The 17,121-nt window shown below is 33.2% G+C and overlaps 1 protein-coding gene across 1 annotated transcript in view; it reads left to right on the top strand.

The window, feature by feature from the left end:
- Positions 1–11,551: 11,551 nt before the first annotated feature.
- The window catches only part of LOC114328880 (serine/threonine-protein kinase mos), a 45,331-nt gene continuing 39,761 nt past the window's right edge, over positions 11,552–17,121 (top strand). Inside the window, exon 1 of the mRNA XM_050655378.1 lies at positions 11,552–11,787. Coding sequence (XP_050511335.1) covers positions 11,742–11,787 — 46 coding nt within the window. The 5' untranslated portion in view covers positions 11,552–11,741. The remainder of the gene's footprint in view (positions 11,788–17,121) is intronic.

Below are 17,121 nucleotides of genomic sequence, written 5' to 3'. Positions count from 1 at the left end.
CTGTTGGGTACATGTTAAATATTATTTTATGATTAGATTAGAGCATTGATTGATAAAGATACAAAATAATGCATACGCTTTCGCATCTTCTCTGTATATTTATCAATCAATGATTAGAGGGCGTCCCAAGGAAATTTGTAGGCTCCTACTTCTCTAAAACTGGACAAATTAATGTCTAGTTTTATATCGAAAGATATCAATTTTTTTGCGAAATTCCTTCAAAAGATTCAGACACAATAGTCACATATTAATTATGGTAGGGGCATTAATTATGGTAGTGTAGTCACATATCCCCAAGCGGGGATTTTTGCAGTTACTCGAGCGCGTCAGATTATCATATGGGAGAAACCTGGTACCCTGCAGATGTACTTCTAATACCATATTATTAGCTCTTAACACAGGGAAGTTCGTTAAAAGGGACCCAAAAAAATCTATCCTTAAAAATACTCGAAATTGTCAGATTAAGATAAGGTAAGTTAAGTACATGCAAAAGAGTGTATATTTAAAAAATCTGACGATTTGAGCGGGGCGTAAGAAAATGGGTGAGTCAAAAAGTTTAAAAAAAAGCGAATATTTCGCGAAATGAACGTCAGATCGAAAAACTAAAAAAATACGTCTTCAATATTTTTCAAAAATCTATCGAATGGTACTAAACATGACCCGTCACGGAGAGGGGTGGGGGGTAAATATAAAATTTTAAATACAAATTCCGCGATATTTCGCAAAATAAACATCAGATCGAAAAACTGCAAAATACACTTTCAAAATGTTTTTGAAAAATCTATCGAATGGTATACCAAACACGACCCCCACGCAGGTGGGTGGGGGTTACTTTAAAATCTTAAATGGGACCCCCAAATTTTTATTGCAGATTTGGATTCTTTACGTAAAAATAAGCAACTTTTATTCGAGACATTTTTTCGAATTATGGATAGATGGCGCTATATTCGGAAAAAACGATTATTGGAAATGGAAAATTAAATTAAATAATGGAAAGCGCCCCCCAAAAATGGAAAATTTTACTTAACTCTTTTTGATTTTAGGACCTAATACCCACATAACAATTTCATGTTCTTAGTAGATTCATAGAATATACTTTTCAGAAAAAGTATATACTGAGAATATGCGTAATTACCATTGCGAATGTGCACAGCACATACTGAGTATATACTACATTACAGTACTTAAACGTTCTATGTATATACTTAGAATGTACTACCGCACTTCTTTATTCAGTATATACCAAGAATGTTCTTTTTAGAACATTCCAAGGACGTGCTATAAACCTTCTATGTGTATACTTAGAACATACTACCGCACATCTTTTTAGTTTATACCAAGAAGGTACTTTTTAGAATATTCCAAGGAAGTGCTATAAACCTTCTATTTATATACTTAGAACGTACCTACTGCCGCACATCTTTGTATGGGAAGAATATATATTTTTAAGAATATTCTAAAAAAGTGCTATATTGCTTAGAAGTATGTTTTCAGCATCACCTAATCTCATCTTAGGTTCTACCAAATACTTATTATATTTACGTATTTTAATTGCAAATGAGAATGTAGTTAGTACCTACATTCTACAATATTACTTAAAAAGTAAGTACATATTTATAAATTTTAGTCATTTATATAACTCATTATATATTTAGCTAAACTAACCTATGCATAAGTAACTAAAATTTATATAATACTTATATGTACTTACCTATTTAATGAGTTACCAAAATAGATTATATTTTATGTATTTTGAAGCACCGCAAACAAAATAAAGATATTGTATGTATGTTCTTTAGTCCTAGTACCTACTACATCATTCGTCTTCATCCTCAACACTGCATAGATCCATAGATGATACAAATAATGAAATAATGCCTGTTTTCTTTTTCATATTTTACGGTTTTTTCCTATCCCTGATCCATTCAGGTAAGAAATGGTCAGATGGGGGATATGAATGTATGTATTGTGGAATAACATCGGTGGTCAGTGTTGCCAAACGGAGAGAAATTTCCCTTTTTGCGGGAATTTTCAACATAAAAGGCGATAAAAGGAAAAAGTTAACTCAAAAGGTAACTTATCCATTCCAAATTGTAAAATATTAAGAAAAAATCAAAATATTTGAAAATAATTAAACATATCTTCTCAGATTTTGTAAACAGGAGGGAAGTTTTTTTTATAAAAGTGGGAATTTTTAAGGTAAGTTGACGGAAAAAGCTTACTCGACGGTTGGCAACGCCAAAGCCTTTGGTTGTGCAGTTTGGCACGTTTTGGTTCTGCGAAATGTACCTAAATTCAAATTCCAAGGATATAAAAATACTCATGATTCATGATAAACTCGAAATGGTAAAGTCATTTCAATTATGAAAACGAATTTTTAATAGTATCTATGTAAACGTTAATACAATTAATGTTTAAACTTTTTTACCATACAACAATTTTGAAATGAAATTCGTCCAATACTACCTACATACATAAATTTTATTAATTATTCTAAAATATAACGAAGTTGATAAACTTCCTATACTATACATACATATTATTTTTAAGATATTTTAAAAGTATCTACTTATAAGTATGTGTTAAGAATGTACTTATAAGTATGTGCTAAGAATATTCGATAAAGGTATATTCTAAGAATAGTATCTACTTATAAGTATGTGTTAAGAATGTACTTATAAGTATGTGCTAAGAATATTCGATAAAGGTATATTCTAAGAATAAACTTTTACGAATATACCGAGTTACTACGTACACGAATGTACTCAGTATATTCGGTACGAGAATATACTTTAAAGTATATGCAAAGAACATGAAATTTAGAATGTTTTTTAAGGTACATGCTATGCTTGTACTACGCATATATTAAACAGAATATACTCCGACGAATGTTGGTAGTATATGCTTAGAACATGATACGAACATCATTGTTATGTGGGTAATCACAACCTAATAGGTCCCCATAACGCTCGAGTGACTGCTCCCCTACTATTATAATCCAGTCGAGTTCGACGAAAAAACGCCTGTTTTTTCGTCTATGTACATTTTTGTTTAGGTCCAAGTATGTCGTAAAGCTAATAATAAACGAGATAATTCAATAATTATACTTCCCCTCCCTTTCCATTATTTTCCCCCTTAAGTCTGAAAATAATGACCTCACAAAAAAAATTGTGAAAAATAAATTGTAGGAAATCGCATTTTCAACAATTTCAGTTGCTATCATTTTTGTTGAAAATTGCCGAGATATTTGTCAACAACGGTTGTCCTTTAAAAACAAAATGGCGGCTAACGCAACGGCGCAATTTTAAATTTACCCTACTATTGACCCCCATAAGGGCTAGAATGATAAAATTGGGGCAGATTCAATTCAATAATTTTATACTCACCCCCTTTTTATCATTTTTGCACTTAACACGGAAACCACACCAAAATAAATGTTAAAAAAGAATTTGTAGAAAATCATAAGTATTCGGAACAATTTTCATTTTCTACCATTTTTGTCAAATAGTTGAAAGTGGCTGAGATAATTAAGTCAAACTTTAAAATCAAGATGGCGGCTAACGCAATGGAGGAATTCAGTTAAGATTTTAAATTTATACTACTATTCCTCCCCACCCGCAAAGATTAGAAAAATCAAATTTTGGGCAGCTAGGTTAAATGCTATCCTGACTGGAGTATTATACAAGAGTTTTTTAGCGATGGACAAGTTAAAAGTTAACGACAAAACGTGTTTCAAATTTCAAAGTTTAAAAAACAATTAAATAATTCCCTAATAGCACAAGGACGTCCATAGGACGTCCTTCACGGACTTTAAGGACGTCCCTTGGACGTCCGTTTTCGTCCGAGGAACGTCCTTTATACGTCCTATTTTGGTCCAAATGTCGCGCTACCGAACGTCCATCTAAGGTCCGAGGGGACGTAAATTGGACCTTAATCGGACGTAAATTGGACCTTAATCGGACGTCCTAGGGGACGTAAATTGGACCTTAACAGGACGTCCTAGTTTGGTCCAAAGCCACATTGCCAAATGTCCAATGGACGTTCACCTAACGTCCGAGAGGACCTAAATTGGACCTTAATCGGACTTAAATTGGACGTTAATCGAACGTAAATTGGACCTTAATCGGACGTAAATTGGACCTTAATCGGACGTCCTAGGGGACGTAAATTGGACCTTAACAGGACGTCCTAGTTTGGTCCAAATGCCTCGTTGCCAAACGTCCAATGGACGTCCATCTAACGTCCAATGGACGTCCACCTAAAGTCCGAGGGGACGTTTGGTGGACGTCAATTGGACCTTCATAGGACGTCCCAGTTTGGTCCAATGTCGTACTGCCGAACGTCCATCTAACGTCCTGAGAGGACGTTCGGTGGACGTCTAGCGACGATATTTAGACCTGTGGAGAATGTATTGTGGGAAATAAAAAATACATTTTTTAAGGAACTTATATTACATCTTATATTAAATTACAATTATTGGATATTACATAATTTACATTAAATTACAATTACACTTCTCCAAGAAATTAACGCACCACCTTAAAAATGATGCATTTTTGATGTCTCGAATTTCCTAAACCTGTTGTCCAATCTCAGTGATTTTTTTTTATAATATTATAGCCTAGGCTACAGGTTACCTCCTTAAGCTTGTCATGAACGGGGAGCTATACTGTAATATATTATGTATATTATATCATATCATTCCCTATAGTAATGAGTGAGCCTGGAGACACGGAACTAATGGTTCCGTGCGTGCAGGCTCACTCATTACTATAGAGAGCGATGTGATATAATATACAGGGTGTAACAAAAATACAGGTCATAAATTAAATCACATATTCTGGGACCAAAAATAGTTCCAATGAACCTAACTTATCTTAGTACAAATATGCACAGAAAAAAAGTTATAGCCCTTTAAATTTACAAAATAAAAATCGATTTTTTCGAATATATCGAAAACTATTAGAGATTTTTCATCGAAAATGGATACGTGGCATTCTTATGACAGGAGCATCTTAAAGAAAAATTATAGTGCAATTTGTGCTCCCCATAAAAATTTTATGGGGGTTTTGTTCCCTTAAACCCCCCCAAACTTTTCTGTACGTTCCATTTAAATTATTATTGTGATACCATTAGTTAAATTCAACATTTTTAAAACTTTTTTGGCTCTTAGTATTTTTTCGATAAGGCAGTTTTTATCGAGTTGCAGTTTTTTTTAATATGTTTACATAAAAATTTTATGGGGGTTTTGTTCCTTTAAACCCCCCAAATGTTTGTGTACGCTCCAATTAAACTATTACTGCGATACCATTAGTTAAACAAAATGTTTTTAAAACTTTTTTGCCTCTTTGTATTTTTTCGAGAAGGCACCTTTTATCGAGATATGGCTTCTTTTTTAATACGGTTCAAAATATACCAAAAAATGTAAATCGTACATAAATTTTCATATTATTACCAAGTCTCCATAATCGTACTTAACCATATACAAATATGTGGTGGATTTGACAAATATTCAAAATATCTCGATAAAAACTGACTTTTCGAAAAAGTACTAAGAGCCAAAAAAGTTTTAGAAATATTGTGTTTAAGTAATGGTACTACAATAATAATTTAATTGGAACGTACACAAAAGTTTGGGGGGTTTAAAGGAACTAAACCCCCATAAAATTTTTATAGGGTGTCCAAATTTCCCTATAATTTTTTTTAAGAGGCTACTGTCATAAGAATGTTATATATCCATTTTCAATAAAAAAACTTTAATAGTTTTCGATATATTGAAAAAAATCGATTTTCATTTTGTAACTTCAAAGGGTTGTAACTTTTTTTATATGCACATTTGTACTAAGGTAAGTTAGGTTCAATCAAACTACTTTTGGTCTCAGAATATGTGGTTAAATTTATGACCTGTATTTTCGTTACACCCTGTATATTACAGTATATAGCTCCCCGTGCATGGCAAGCTTAAGGAGGTAACCTATAGCCTAGGCTATAATATTATATAAAAAATCACTTAGATGGGACAACTGGTTTAGGAAATTCGAGACATCAAAAATGCTCAATTTTGAAGGTGGTGCGTAATGGGCTGTTAATTTCTTAAAAAGAAGATATTCTATCTATGTATACTTATTATATAATGTAAAATTATATTATAATATTATAATAATCATTCAACTTTTGTCTAATTTTTTTTCATCCGCCTTCGCTTTCTGTCTTTAGATAATTCAATATTATAAATAGATTATAAAATACTGAGATAAATACTTTTTGCTTACTAGGTACAATAACCAACCCAATCTGTTTGACAAAAGAACCGTTATGGGTAGAGGTAATAAGTTAAGACGAACAAAAGGCGACCGCGGTAGCGAAACTTCCCTTTAACAATTGTAATTCAAAATTCAAGGAAATCTATACTTTATAGAAAATCAAAAAGATTGGCTAGAATACAAATATGTACTTATACAGAGTGTTTGGTAAAGAATAGGCCATAGATGAACCTTAGATTTCGGAGGGTAAAATAGGTCGATTTAAGTTAACTTACGTTAGTACTAAAGTTGATAATAACCGAAATACAAGGTGTCAAATTTAAACTTTTATTTTATTTATTCTTGAATATTTCCTAACAAGCATGGGATAATATCACGAAATTTGGTAAGCGGGCTTTTTTTGGGACAAGAAATCTAAATTCAACACCAAAAATGATGTATTGCCCAGGAAATAATCAAGAATAAAATAAAAGTTTAAATTTGACACCCTGTATTTCGGTTATTATCATCTTTCGTACTAAAGTAAGTTAGCTTAAATCGACCTATTTTAAGCTCAGTAATCCAAGGTTAAGCTATGGCCCATTTTTTACCAAACACCCATAAGATTGAAAAATATACCAGAAAGAATAAGAAATATATATCAAAGAGCATGAAAAAATATGTAAATGTAATAAAAAACGTAAATAATACCAATGTTTGGATACCAGTTGTCCTGGCTGGTGGTTTTGTCCATCATTCTCGGTGAGTTTGTCCTCTAGGCCATCAGGGATCGATAGGCTATGTCCAGACGGTGGTAGCAGCAGAGTCTGAATGCTTCCTCTTTGGCGTTCACTTACCAAGAAGTGACTGGCTGCAACGTGGAGCTCCAGTAGCTCTCTGTGGTTGATGGCTCCGAAAACTCCTCATCTGATCGAGGAATCAGGAACATAGACTGTTTCGGCACTTCAGAAAAACTCCAGGAGCAGGAATCCTCAGGGTGGTAGATTAAAATGTTGTGCGCCTATGTCAAAGGGGCACATAATAATCCATTGGATGGGCTTATGCATTGATGCTCTAAATGGTTCGATGAGGCGGTCGGACTCTGTGTTATGTTGTGAAACAGCGTCTTCATAGTTTTACGTAATATATAGTATATGTATAAGTATATTATACTTTAATTCGTATATAATATAATTTCTTACATTATGAAAATCAGTGGTTAATGAATAAAACTCTACGCGGGAGCCCTAACGACGACAACGACTGAGAGATCAACTCTCCAACTTCGAACTGATATCGGTGGGTGAATCGAAAATCTATCGCCTATCGTTATAGTTTTGTGAACAGAGGAACCAAGTAGTGGGGGTGATTTTCAGACGTCCACAAAAAGTCCGTATTTCGTCCAGTACGGACGTCCAAAGGACGTTCGTATTTATTCCACCATCGGAAGTCCGAAGGACGTACATATTTAGTCCACCGTATTCATATTTATTTCACCCGAAGTACGTCCAACGTCGGACGTCCAAAGGACATCCATTTATAGTCCATAGACATTAGGACTAAGACTGGACCTATTTTGGGCACGGCCACGTATATTCAACTTCAAAAAGATGCTCTTAAGATTCATTTTTAGTACAGATACATCGATAAAAATTATATTTTTGCTTACTAGAATTAATTAGCAAACTTATGTCATCTTGGTAACTAGAATAATAAAACATTGTAACAAATAATTTACAAATAAGATTTTCACACTTTACAAAAAAAAAACAAAAACATATTTAGAATATTAAACTGTGCAATTTTGAATTAAATATAATTATCTTTTCGATGTAAACTATTTTATTAACATAATTAAGTTAATATTTTATTGAATTATTTTGCTATTTTATCCCGTAATTCGTATAATATGTCCAATATGGACGATCAGCAAACGTTCGTATTTCGTCCAGTACGGACGTCCAAAGGACGTTCATATTTATTCCATCCGAAGGACGTCCAACATCGGACGTCCTAAGGACGTACATATTTAGTCCACCGAAGGACGTCCAACGCCGGACGTCCAAAGGACGTCCATTTATAGTCCATGGACGTTAGGACCAAAAATGGACCTATTTTGGACGTCCAGAGGACGTCGTGTGCTATTAGGGTTAGAATACCAAAATGAAACAAAACAACACCTGAACGCAGTGACGTAACTGTAGGGTGGCAGGACTAGCAGCAAAATGCCACGAGCCTGAGGGGGCCCCGCCCGAGCTCAGAAGTAAGCTAATATTGTTAACAAAATTTAGTAAAAATATAAATTTGGTCATGGACTAGTAGAAATAACAGAGATGAAAATACTTCGACGAATATCAGGGAAAAGTCGGTATCAGGGAAAAATCAAAGGAAAAAATTCATGAAAAGGAATTAAAATGGACTGGGCACTTATTTAGAATGAACGACGACAGACAGGTTAAAATGACATAAGAAGCGAGGCCGATAGGGAAAAACAGGAAAGGCCGACCAAGGAAAACTTGGAATACCAGTGTGATGGAAATATTGCAGAATAGAGCAAAATCATGGCAGGAAGCCAGAGAATTATGTAGCTAGGGACCGAAAAAAGTGGCGTAAGTTCGCAGAGAATAATGAGTAAAGAAGGTACCTCTACACCTTACGGTATAAAAGTATCATCGATTATGTTATGTTACAAAGTGGGCGGTTAATTGTGCCGGTGAGTGTATCTCCTTAAATGTAGTCTTTAAACATCGACTGTGTTTTTATGTTAATTAATTATAATACTGTAATCATGTAATTTAAAGATCTTTTCGCCTATTTTGTGGCTAGTTTCACTTACTAATGCTTAGATGTTCTTACTGATTGATGTTATCTGATGAGACCGAAAACGTTATGAATTTTGATCATTTCAAAAAATTAACACAAATTATATGTAAGTAGGTATACCCTTTTACATTCGACGTTTTTACTTCATCTTAAGTTTTTATAACTATGGTATACAGCCAACTACGGGAATTTCCCTTTTACATTAAAAAAAAAATCATCGATACAGTAATTTCTTAGAAATAGACCTATTATTAAAACAAAAACATCGAAATCTTGTCAACGGTTCAGAAGAAAAATCGCTTCAATCTTAAGGTACTTATTAATATAGCACTCTCGACAATCGGCTAGAAAATTGAAACCGAATATAACAAAATTCCGTTTGGTAACATTGTGTGAATACCAAGTTTTTTAGGATATCAACAGAACCGTAATTTAGTCCAGACCAAATAATATATTTACCAACAAAAATAAAATGTGTTTAACCCAATTATAACGTTTCAAATATGACGTGCAACATAATTTTGAATTCGATTCCGCTAATGAACTTGCTTTTTTGTCCTTAAAAGTAGAAAAACGTTCATATCTCTTGCGTAATATTTATTGTCTAATTATTTATTTTTACAGTACTAATATTCAAATGTTTACTCATAAGTTCTAAAATGACTAATTTACAATGATTAATTATTAAAATATTTTATTTTTAAAGCGGCTTCTCGAATTTCTTAAACATATCGAGTTTCATATACCAAACATTAATACCGCCACTTTGTTGCGCATTTTGACCGATTTCCGTTTGACTACACGGTAATTTCGGGGAGCAATATATTTTTTAAATACCTTCATTTCGATCGAACTTAGACTTTTTCAGTAATGCCTAATAAAAAAAACTATAACTTTTGTTATTAGAGTTTTCTTTTTAAAAAATTGTTCCTTCCTACTCATCTTTTTAAAAACTTAATTTCGAACAAGTAAAATTAGCATTAAGCCGGCCCTGACAAATTTTGTTGTAAATAGACGAACAAAAACATTCGTCAAATTACAGAAATAAATATTCGTCTATTGTGATTAATTTACAATAATTTAGTAAAATGAGTACTCCGTTAAAAAAGGTGACAAAACTTTTGTCCCCGAGATTTATATCTCCTGTATCACCAAAGTTTTTGAATCTATTTAATAATCAACATATTTCTAATGTAGAAAAGTAAGTATTAAGATTATTTATCATTTTATTATTTCTAAGTATCAGCCCTTTATACATATGAACATACATGCAAGCTATACGCTCCCGAGGAAGCTAAATCTGTTTTCACTTGAAGATCCTTTTTGTAGAGGATCATCCCATTCTGAGTTTCGTTTTACAGTTGCTGGTGTGACTTCGCTGTTTCCACTACTTTTCTCCATTCTTCTCTCTCTTTGATTTTCCTACCTACATTTCTAATTTTCATACTTCTTAAGCCTTCTTCCACTTGTTGTCTCCATCTCAGTTTAGATCTGGCTCTGGTTCTTTTACCTGGTGGTTTCGGTTCCATTATATGTCTTAACGCATTGTTCTTCTCTTTTCTCATTATGTGTCCATACCATCTAATTATCTGTGCTTTTATTGTTCTATGTTCTCTTGACCCATCCATTCTTGTATTTCGTGATTCATCCATTGTCTTGCATTCTCATCGTTTTGCCTGTTTGGTCCCAGTATTTTTCTTATAATTTTTTCTCAAAAACTTCCAGCTGTTCTTCTTCTCTTGCTGTTAATGTGAATGTCTCCAAAGCATATAGCACTGTTGGTCTTATGGTCGTTTTGTAGATTTTCATTTTTATGTTTCGGCTTATCTTCTTATCTCTAAACATTTTTTATTTCTGAAGATTGCTTTATTTACCGCTTGAATTCTTCTTTTCATATCTACACTTTCATTTCTTCTGTTGACTAATACCCACAAATATTCGAACATTTCAACCTCCTCTAAGCTGCGTGCGAAGCTATTGTGATCTTTGTCATTTTTATCTTCTTTTTCTTGCTTACATTCATGTATTTTGTTTTATTTTCATTTATTTCCAGTCCTCTCAGTTTGGTTTCGTTTTTTATTTCTTGAAAGGTATTCTTTAATGCCCTTTTATCTTTTGCTACTATGGTTATATCGTCCGCATATCCTATTATTTTTACTGCATTTTGATTTATAGTTACTGCATTTGACAGCTTTTTTATTAACTTGTCTAGTGATAAAATAAATAGTACCGTTGAGAGCGCATATTCTTGTCTTACTCCATTTTTTATTTTTATTATTTTTGTTCTCTCTCTTCAGGTGTCTATTATTGCTTCTGCTTCTGAATCTCGCATTATCATTTCTATCATTCTCATAATTTTATTTGGTATTTTGGTGGTTTAATTATCAACATATTTCTAATGTAGAAAAGTAATATAAGTATTCTATATTATTTATAATACTGTTTCTAAGTATCAGTCCTTTAGTTATTTTAATTTTTAGTACAAAGCAAAAAATACCAAAGCGAATAAACTTTCAAGATAATGAAAAGATAACATCAGTATCTCCTATTAAAATTCGTATAACTCAAGCTTCAGAAGATTTACTTCCTGAGGTTAAAAATGATGTTTTAATTAATACACCAAATAAACTGAAAATCACAAAGCATGGCATAGAAGACGACAAACATTTTAATATTATGGGGAAAGGTAGTTTTGGTAAAGTTTTTAAGGCACAATATAAAGGTACGTAACCAGATTATTTTATATCATCTTCTTTAGGCGTATTCAGACGTTGGCAGTCATGAATGGCTTCTGCGCGAAGTAATTCTTCTATTGTGGAACCATACCATTGTCTAATACTTATTACGCAACCATGGAAGTTTCTTTCGACTAATCCATCTCTTTCCATCCACTTTTCCTTGTATTATAAGGCGAAGTAGAGTAGATGGTATTTAGGTCCTTTATTCTGTTCTTCTCCTCTTTATCATCTTTATAAGCAGACGTTCTGAATTCATTATTTGAAAAACATCTTCATTGGAAGTGTGCGAAACTCACGATGCTTTAGGATTCGCCGATAGCACCACAATACGGATGCTTCTAATTTATTTTGTATTTAGCATTATGGTTGTTAACGTCCATGTCTCACAACCATACAATAAGATAGACCACACGTAACATTTCAAGATATTCTTGCGAATATTCATCGACAAGTTTATGTTACATATACAACTGGTTTCCAGGTCATAAAAGCCTTACACGTGATATTGTGATATTTCAATCATGCTTACTATCTCTTCATCACAGTCACAATTTACATTTAACCAGCTGCCAAGGTATTTAAAATTGTTTACCCGTTATACAGGGTGTCTCGAAAAGATTGGTCATAAATTATACCACACATTCTGGGGTCAAAAATAGTTCGATTGAACCTAACTTACCTTAGTACAAATGTGCTCATAAAAAAAGTTACAGCTCTTTGAAGTTACAAAGTGAAAATCGATTTTCAATATATCGAAAACTATTAGAGATTTTTTATTGAAAATGGACATGCATCAGTCTTATGGCAGGAACATTTTAAAACAAAATTAAAGTGAAATTTGTCCACCACATAAAGATTTTATGGGGGTTTTGTTCCCTTAAACCCCTCCAAACTTTTGTGTACGTTCTAATTAATTCATTATTGTGGTACCATTAGTTAAACACAATATTTTTAAACCTTTTTTGCCTCTTAGTACTTTTTCGATAAGCCAGTTTTTATCGAGATGCGGCTTCTTTTTTAATCTATTTACATAAAAATTTTATGGGGATTTTTTTCCTTTAAACCCCCCAAATGCTTGTGTATATTCCAATTAAACTATTATTGTGGTACCATTAGTTAAACACAGTGCTTTTAAAACTGTTTTGCTTCTTAGTCTTTTTTTGATAAGTCACATTTTATCGAGATGCGGCTTCTCTTTCAAAATGTACCTAAAAATGTAAATTATAAATAAATTTTCAGATTATTAACAGGTCTAAAATCGTACTTAACCATATACAAAATATGTGGTGGATTCGACAAATATTCAAAATATCTCGATAAAAACTGGCTTATCGAAAAAGTACTAAAAGACAAAAAAGTTTTAAAAATATTGTGTTTAACTAATGGTGCCACAATAATACTTTAATTGGAACGTACACAGAAGTTTGGTGGGGATGAAGGGAACAAAACCTCTATAAAATTTTTATGGGGTGCACAAATTTCACTTTAATTGTTTTTTAAGATTTTCCTGCCATAAGAATGCCACATATCAATTTTCAAAAAAAAATCTCTAAGAGTTTTCGATGTATGAAAAAACATCCATTTTCATTTTGTAACTTCAAAGGGCTGGAACATTTTTTGGTAGAGAACAAAGTTTCTGGTGAAATCTGCCAAGTTTCGGCGGATATAACATCATTAGAACATAAAGTTTTTAGTGAGATTTCGAAAGTTTCGGGTGATATTTCATCCCTTGAAAGCAAGATGACTAACGAGATCTCTAAAGTCACTTCTGATTTTGACAAAATATCGTCCCTAAAATCTACTTTTGAAGAAAAGATCAAAGAAATGAAAAAGAAAAAGGTTACTTTGTAAACATCTTCGGCGTCTGTTTGTCAGGGAGCTAAAAACAGTCGGGTGACATAATTATGTCACATTGCCCCCTCCTTAAAAGAAGGTTCCTACTGGAACCTTGTCGGGACTCGAACTGGATGCACTATTGTATATAGGTACAGTCGGAAAAATGAAGGAATACCCATGAACGATCACATCAATCAATGATTTTGTATTTGCTGTCTTCTTCTATAACAAACGTTTGTTATTTATAGAAAAAGACAGCAAATACAAAATAAGTGATTAATGTGATCGTTCATGGGTATTCTTTCATTTTTCCGACTGTAAGTGAGGTTCAATCAATTTATTTTTGACCCCAGAATCTGTGGTATAATTTATGACCAATCTTTTCGGGACACCCTGTATATCTCTCCATTAGCGAAAGGCCACACGGGCTATAATTTACGGCGCCGTAAGAGCAGTAAACCCATTGGTTGACTCCACCAATTGTAGATGAAATAGGAGTTAGTCAACCAATGCCTCGTCAGGTTTACTGCTGTTACGGCGCCGTAAATTATCGCCCGTGTGGCCTTAGCCTTAATAGAAAGCGGACCTTGATCTATATTAATGTTTCCAACTACCGTAGAGCGGCATGATACCTGGCCTAATAAGCCAAAGCGCTCGGGTTCGATCCCCGGCACAGACAATCCATTTTTATTTCTATAAATGATACGAGCTGTTCACCGTGCCTCGGAGAGTACGTTAAGCCGTCGGTCCCTCTGGGCTAGTCTACATCGACACTATACTAAATTTAAAATCAAGATGCAGTAGAAATAAACAAACTAAGACACGTTAAATGCTACTAGGAGCACTCCCGAATCATAATTTACAATGTATTGCTATGATCTACTTTCTCTTACTTTTATATTAATTAGTATTTATTTAATTAATTATTCAGTTGACGCAAATCATACATAAAAAAAATTAAGAAAAATCTCAGGGTGCCTTTTTGTCAAAAAAAAATAACTAAATTATCTTAGGTTATACTTATCCTTTCTCGTGGCTTCAGTATCTCTTGGTTGATCCTTATCGGGATAAAATAGGAAAAGGAAATAAATAGAAATACCATAAATAAGCACATACAAATACCTTTATTATCAAAAGCAATGCTCTGAAAATTTATCAATTAAATCCTGTGGGCATCACTGTCCAAATGAAACTTTTACCATATAATTAATGTAATTCAAACAAATATTTATCGCTTTGTTCTTGATACCATTAATAAAACAAGCTAAACAAACAGATTTAGGTATTCGCAAAACTACTTATACTTCCTATTAAATTTTTGAAATGTTGGAATCTTAATTCATATGCTTTTACGCAAAAAAAAATTACTTCTGATTATAAAGAAAATCTATCACATAAGTTATTGACTGACCTTTTTGACTCACACACAATGATGTCTCCTCTTGACCCAAACAGCTCTTCCTTGTTGATTATGTTAGGCTACCAATCAAAGCCCTTTCCGTTCTCAGCATCAATCCAGCAGCATACCAGCAACTATTTCTCCAAAACACGAGCCAGGCCTCTTTTGACCAGTACTCGTTCAATGAACTCCAAAACTCTCTCCTCTCTTTCTCACAATAATAATCTCCTGAGACCCAAGTATCTTTTTACTTGGTATCACAAATAATTTTAATAACTATAGTTCTTGTAACTTACTCTCTTGGACTTTACAGAATCAAAGAGGTATTTCTTCTCAATTTGATTTGTCTCTCGTTCCACATTTCAGCTATTCTTCACTATTAAACAACCACTAGTACTTGCTTCTGAACTACTCACGAAAACTTTTGACTGCTCTTCTCAGATGCCGGTCACATAATAATCTCCTTTTCCAAACTGTCTGAGCATTCAAACTTCTCTCTCCCCATTCCAAATTGTCAAGCCAATCAGAAACATTTCTCTCTCCACATGCCTCTTTTTTCATTTGAAAAAACCCATGCATTCTTTCAACAAATACTTCTACTCCTGATAATTGCTTTTCGGGAATTCTACAAATATTCTTGGGCTTAAACAAAAGGTTTTAAAATTCCAAATTTCTCTACCATATTTTTTCTAAAAACTAATAATTACAATTACCTGTGGATTTTGCCTTTTTTTTTATTTTATTATCAGCATCAACCACTTTGGGTTATTAGCTGTACTGTCATTAATACATGGTTACTTAAATCTAATAACATTTTGGCTATTACATAAGTTCACATTTAGGTAACAATATAATTTACAAATTAAGAATTATAAAATGTTAACAGTGGTTACAGTTTGCTTAAAACATTAATGTCTTTCAAATAATTAAACAAATGTGTAAGCTTACAGTGTGATCCTAAGACTGCTTTTATATTGAGAGGTATGGAGTGTTTTTGTCTTTCATTAAGATATTTAGGACACTCTATTAATATATGTGTTACATTGATGTCGCAATTACACAGGTCACAAATAGGGCGATTTGACTTAAAGATTAGGTAGCTGTGAGTAAGTCTGCTATGCCCTATGCGTAAACGATTTAGCTTCACAAACAGCTGGCGATTTAGGTCTATCTCACACCAAGATTCAATTGAGGGCTTTATTGTGTGTAGAGATGATTGTGAAAGATTCCATTCGTTTTCCCATTTGTTTAACACTTTTTCTTTAAGGAATGGTTTGTAATCGGAAACAGGCACTAAGTTCACTAACACTGAAGACGCACTGTGTATTGCTTCTCTGGCATGGAAATCTGCTTTTTCGTTTCCTTGAAGTCCAATGTGTGATGGAACCCATATAAAGCTTACTTGCTGCATCATGTTCTTCAGTAAATGTAATTGTTCTTTTATTAAAATACTTATAGGATTACTTGTATATAACTGTTCTATCGTATGTAATGCACTGAGTGAGTCGGTAATTATGACAGATTTTGGAATTTTTTGAGTACGAATGTGAATGAGGGCTTGCAGAATTGAATATAGTTCTCCAGAGTAAATACTGCAAGTGGAAGATAATTTAAATTGTAATATAGTGTTTGAATCTACAACTGCCGATCCCACACCATCAGCAGTCTTAGATGAATCTGTATAAATATAACAATGATCTGGGAAAGAAGCAAGTATGTTGAGAAAAGATTGATTAATTGTTGCATGGGGGGTATCAAGCTTATTGTATTTAGAAAGAGTTAGATCACATATTGCAGGAAGGAAGGTCCAGGGCGGAGGAGTAACTGTATTTGTCTGATTAAAAAATTTTGGGAATTGAATATTATTGAGAGAGAGATATTTTCTGATTCTCTCGTAAAAGGGGGGGTTAGTTCTTTTTTTATTTACATAAGTTTCTTTGAAACGTTCTGCAATAGTGTTGTGGAAAGTGGGATGCGATTCTATTGCATATATGGATGATGCGTAGGCTAATGACAAGTACATTCTTCGGAAATTTAAAGGTGGTTCTCCGGTTAAACATTGTAAACTATTAATGGGGCTAGT

This window comes from Diabrotica virgifera, chromosome 7, assembly GCF_917563875.1.
Source record: "Diabrotica virgifera virgifera chromosome 7, PGI_DIABVI_V3a".
Lineage (NCBI taxonomy): Eukaryota > Metazoa > Arthropoda > Insecta > Coleoptera > Chrysomelidae > Diabrotica > Diabrotica virgifera.
The sequence above is the reverse complement of the archived record's forward strand: the minus strand, read 5'-3'. Positions and strand labels throughout refer to the sequence as shown.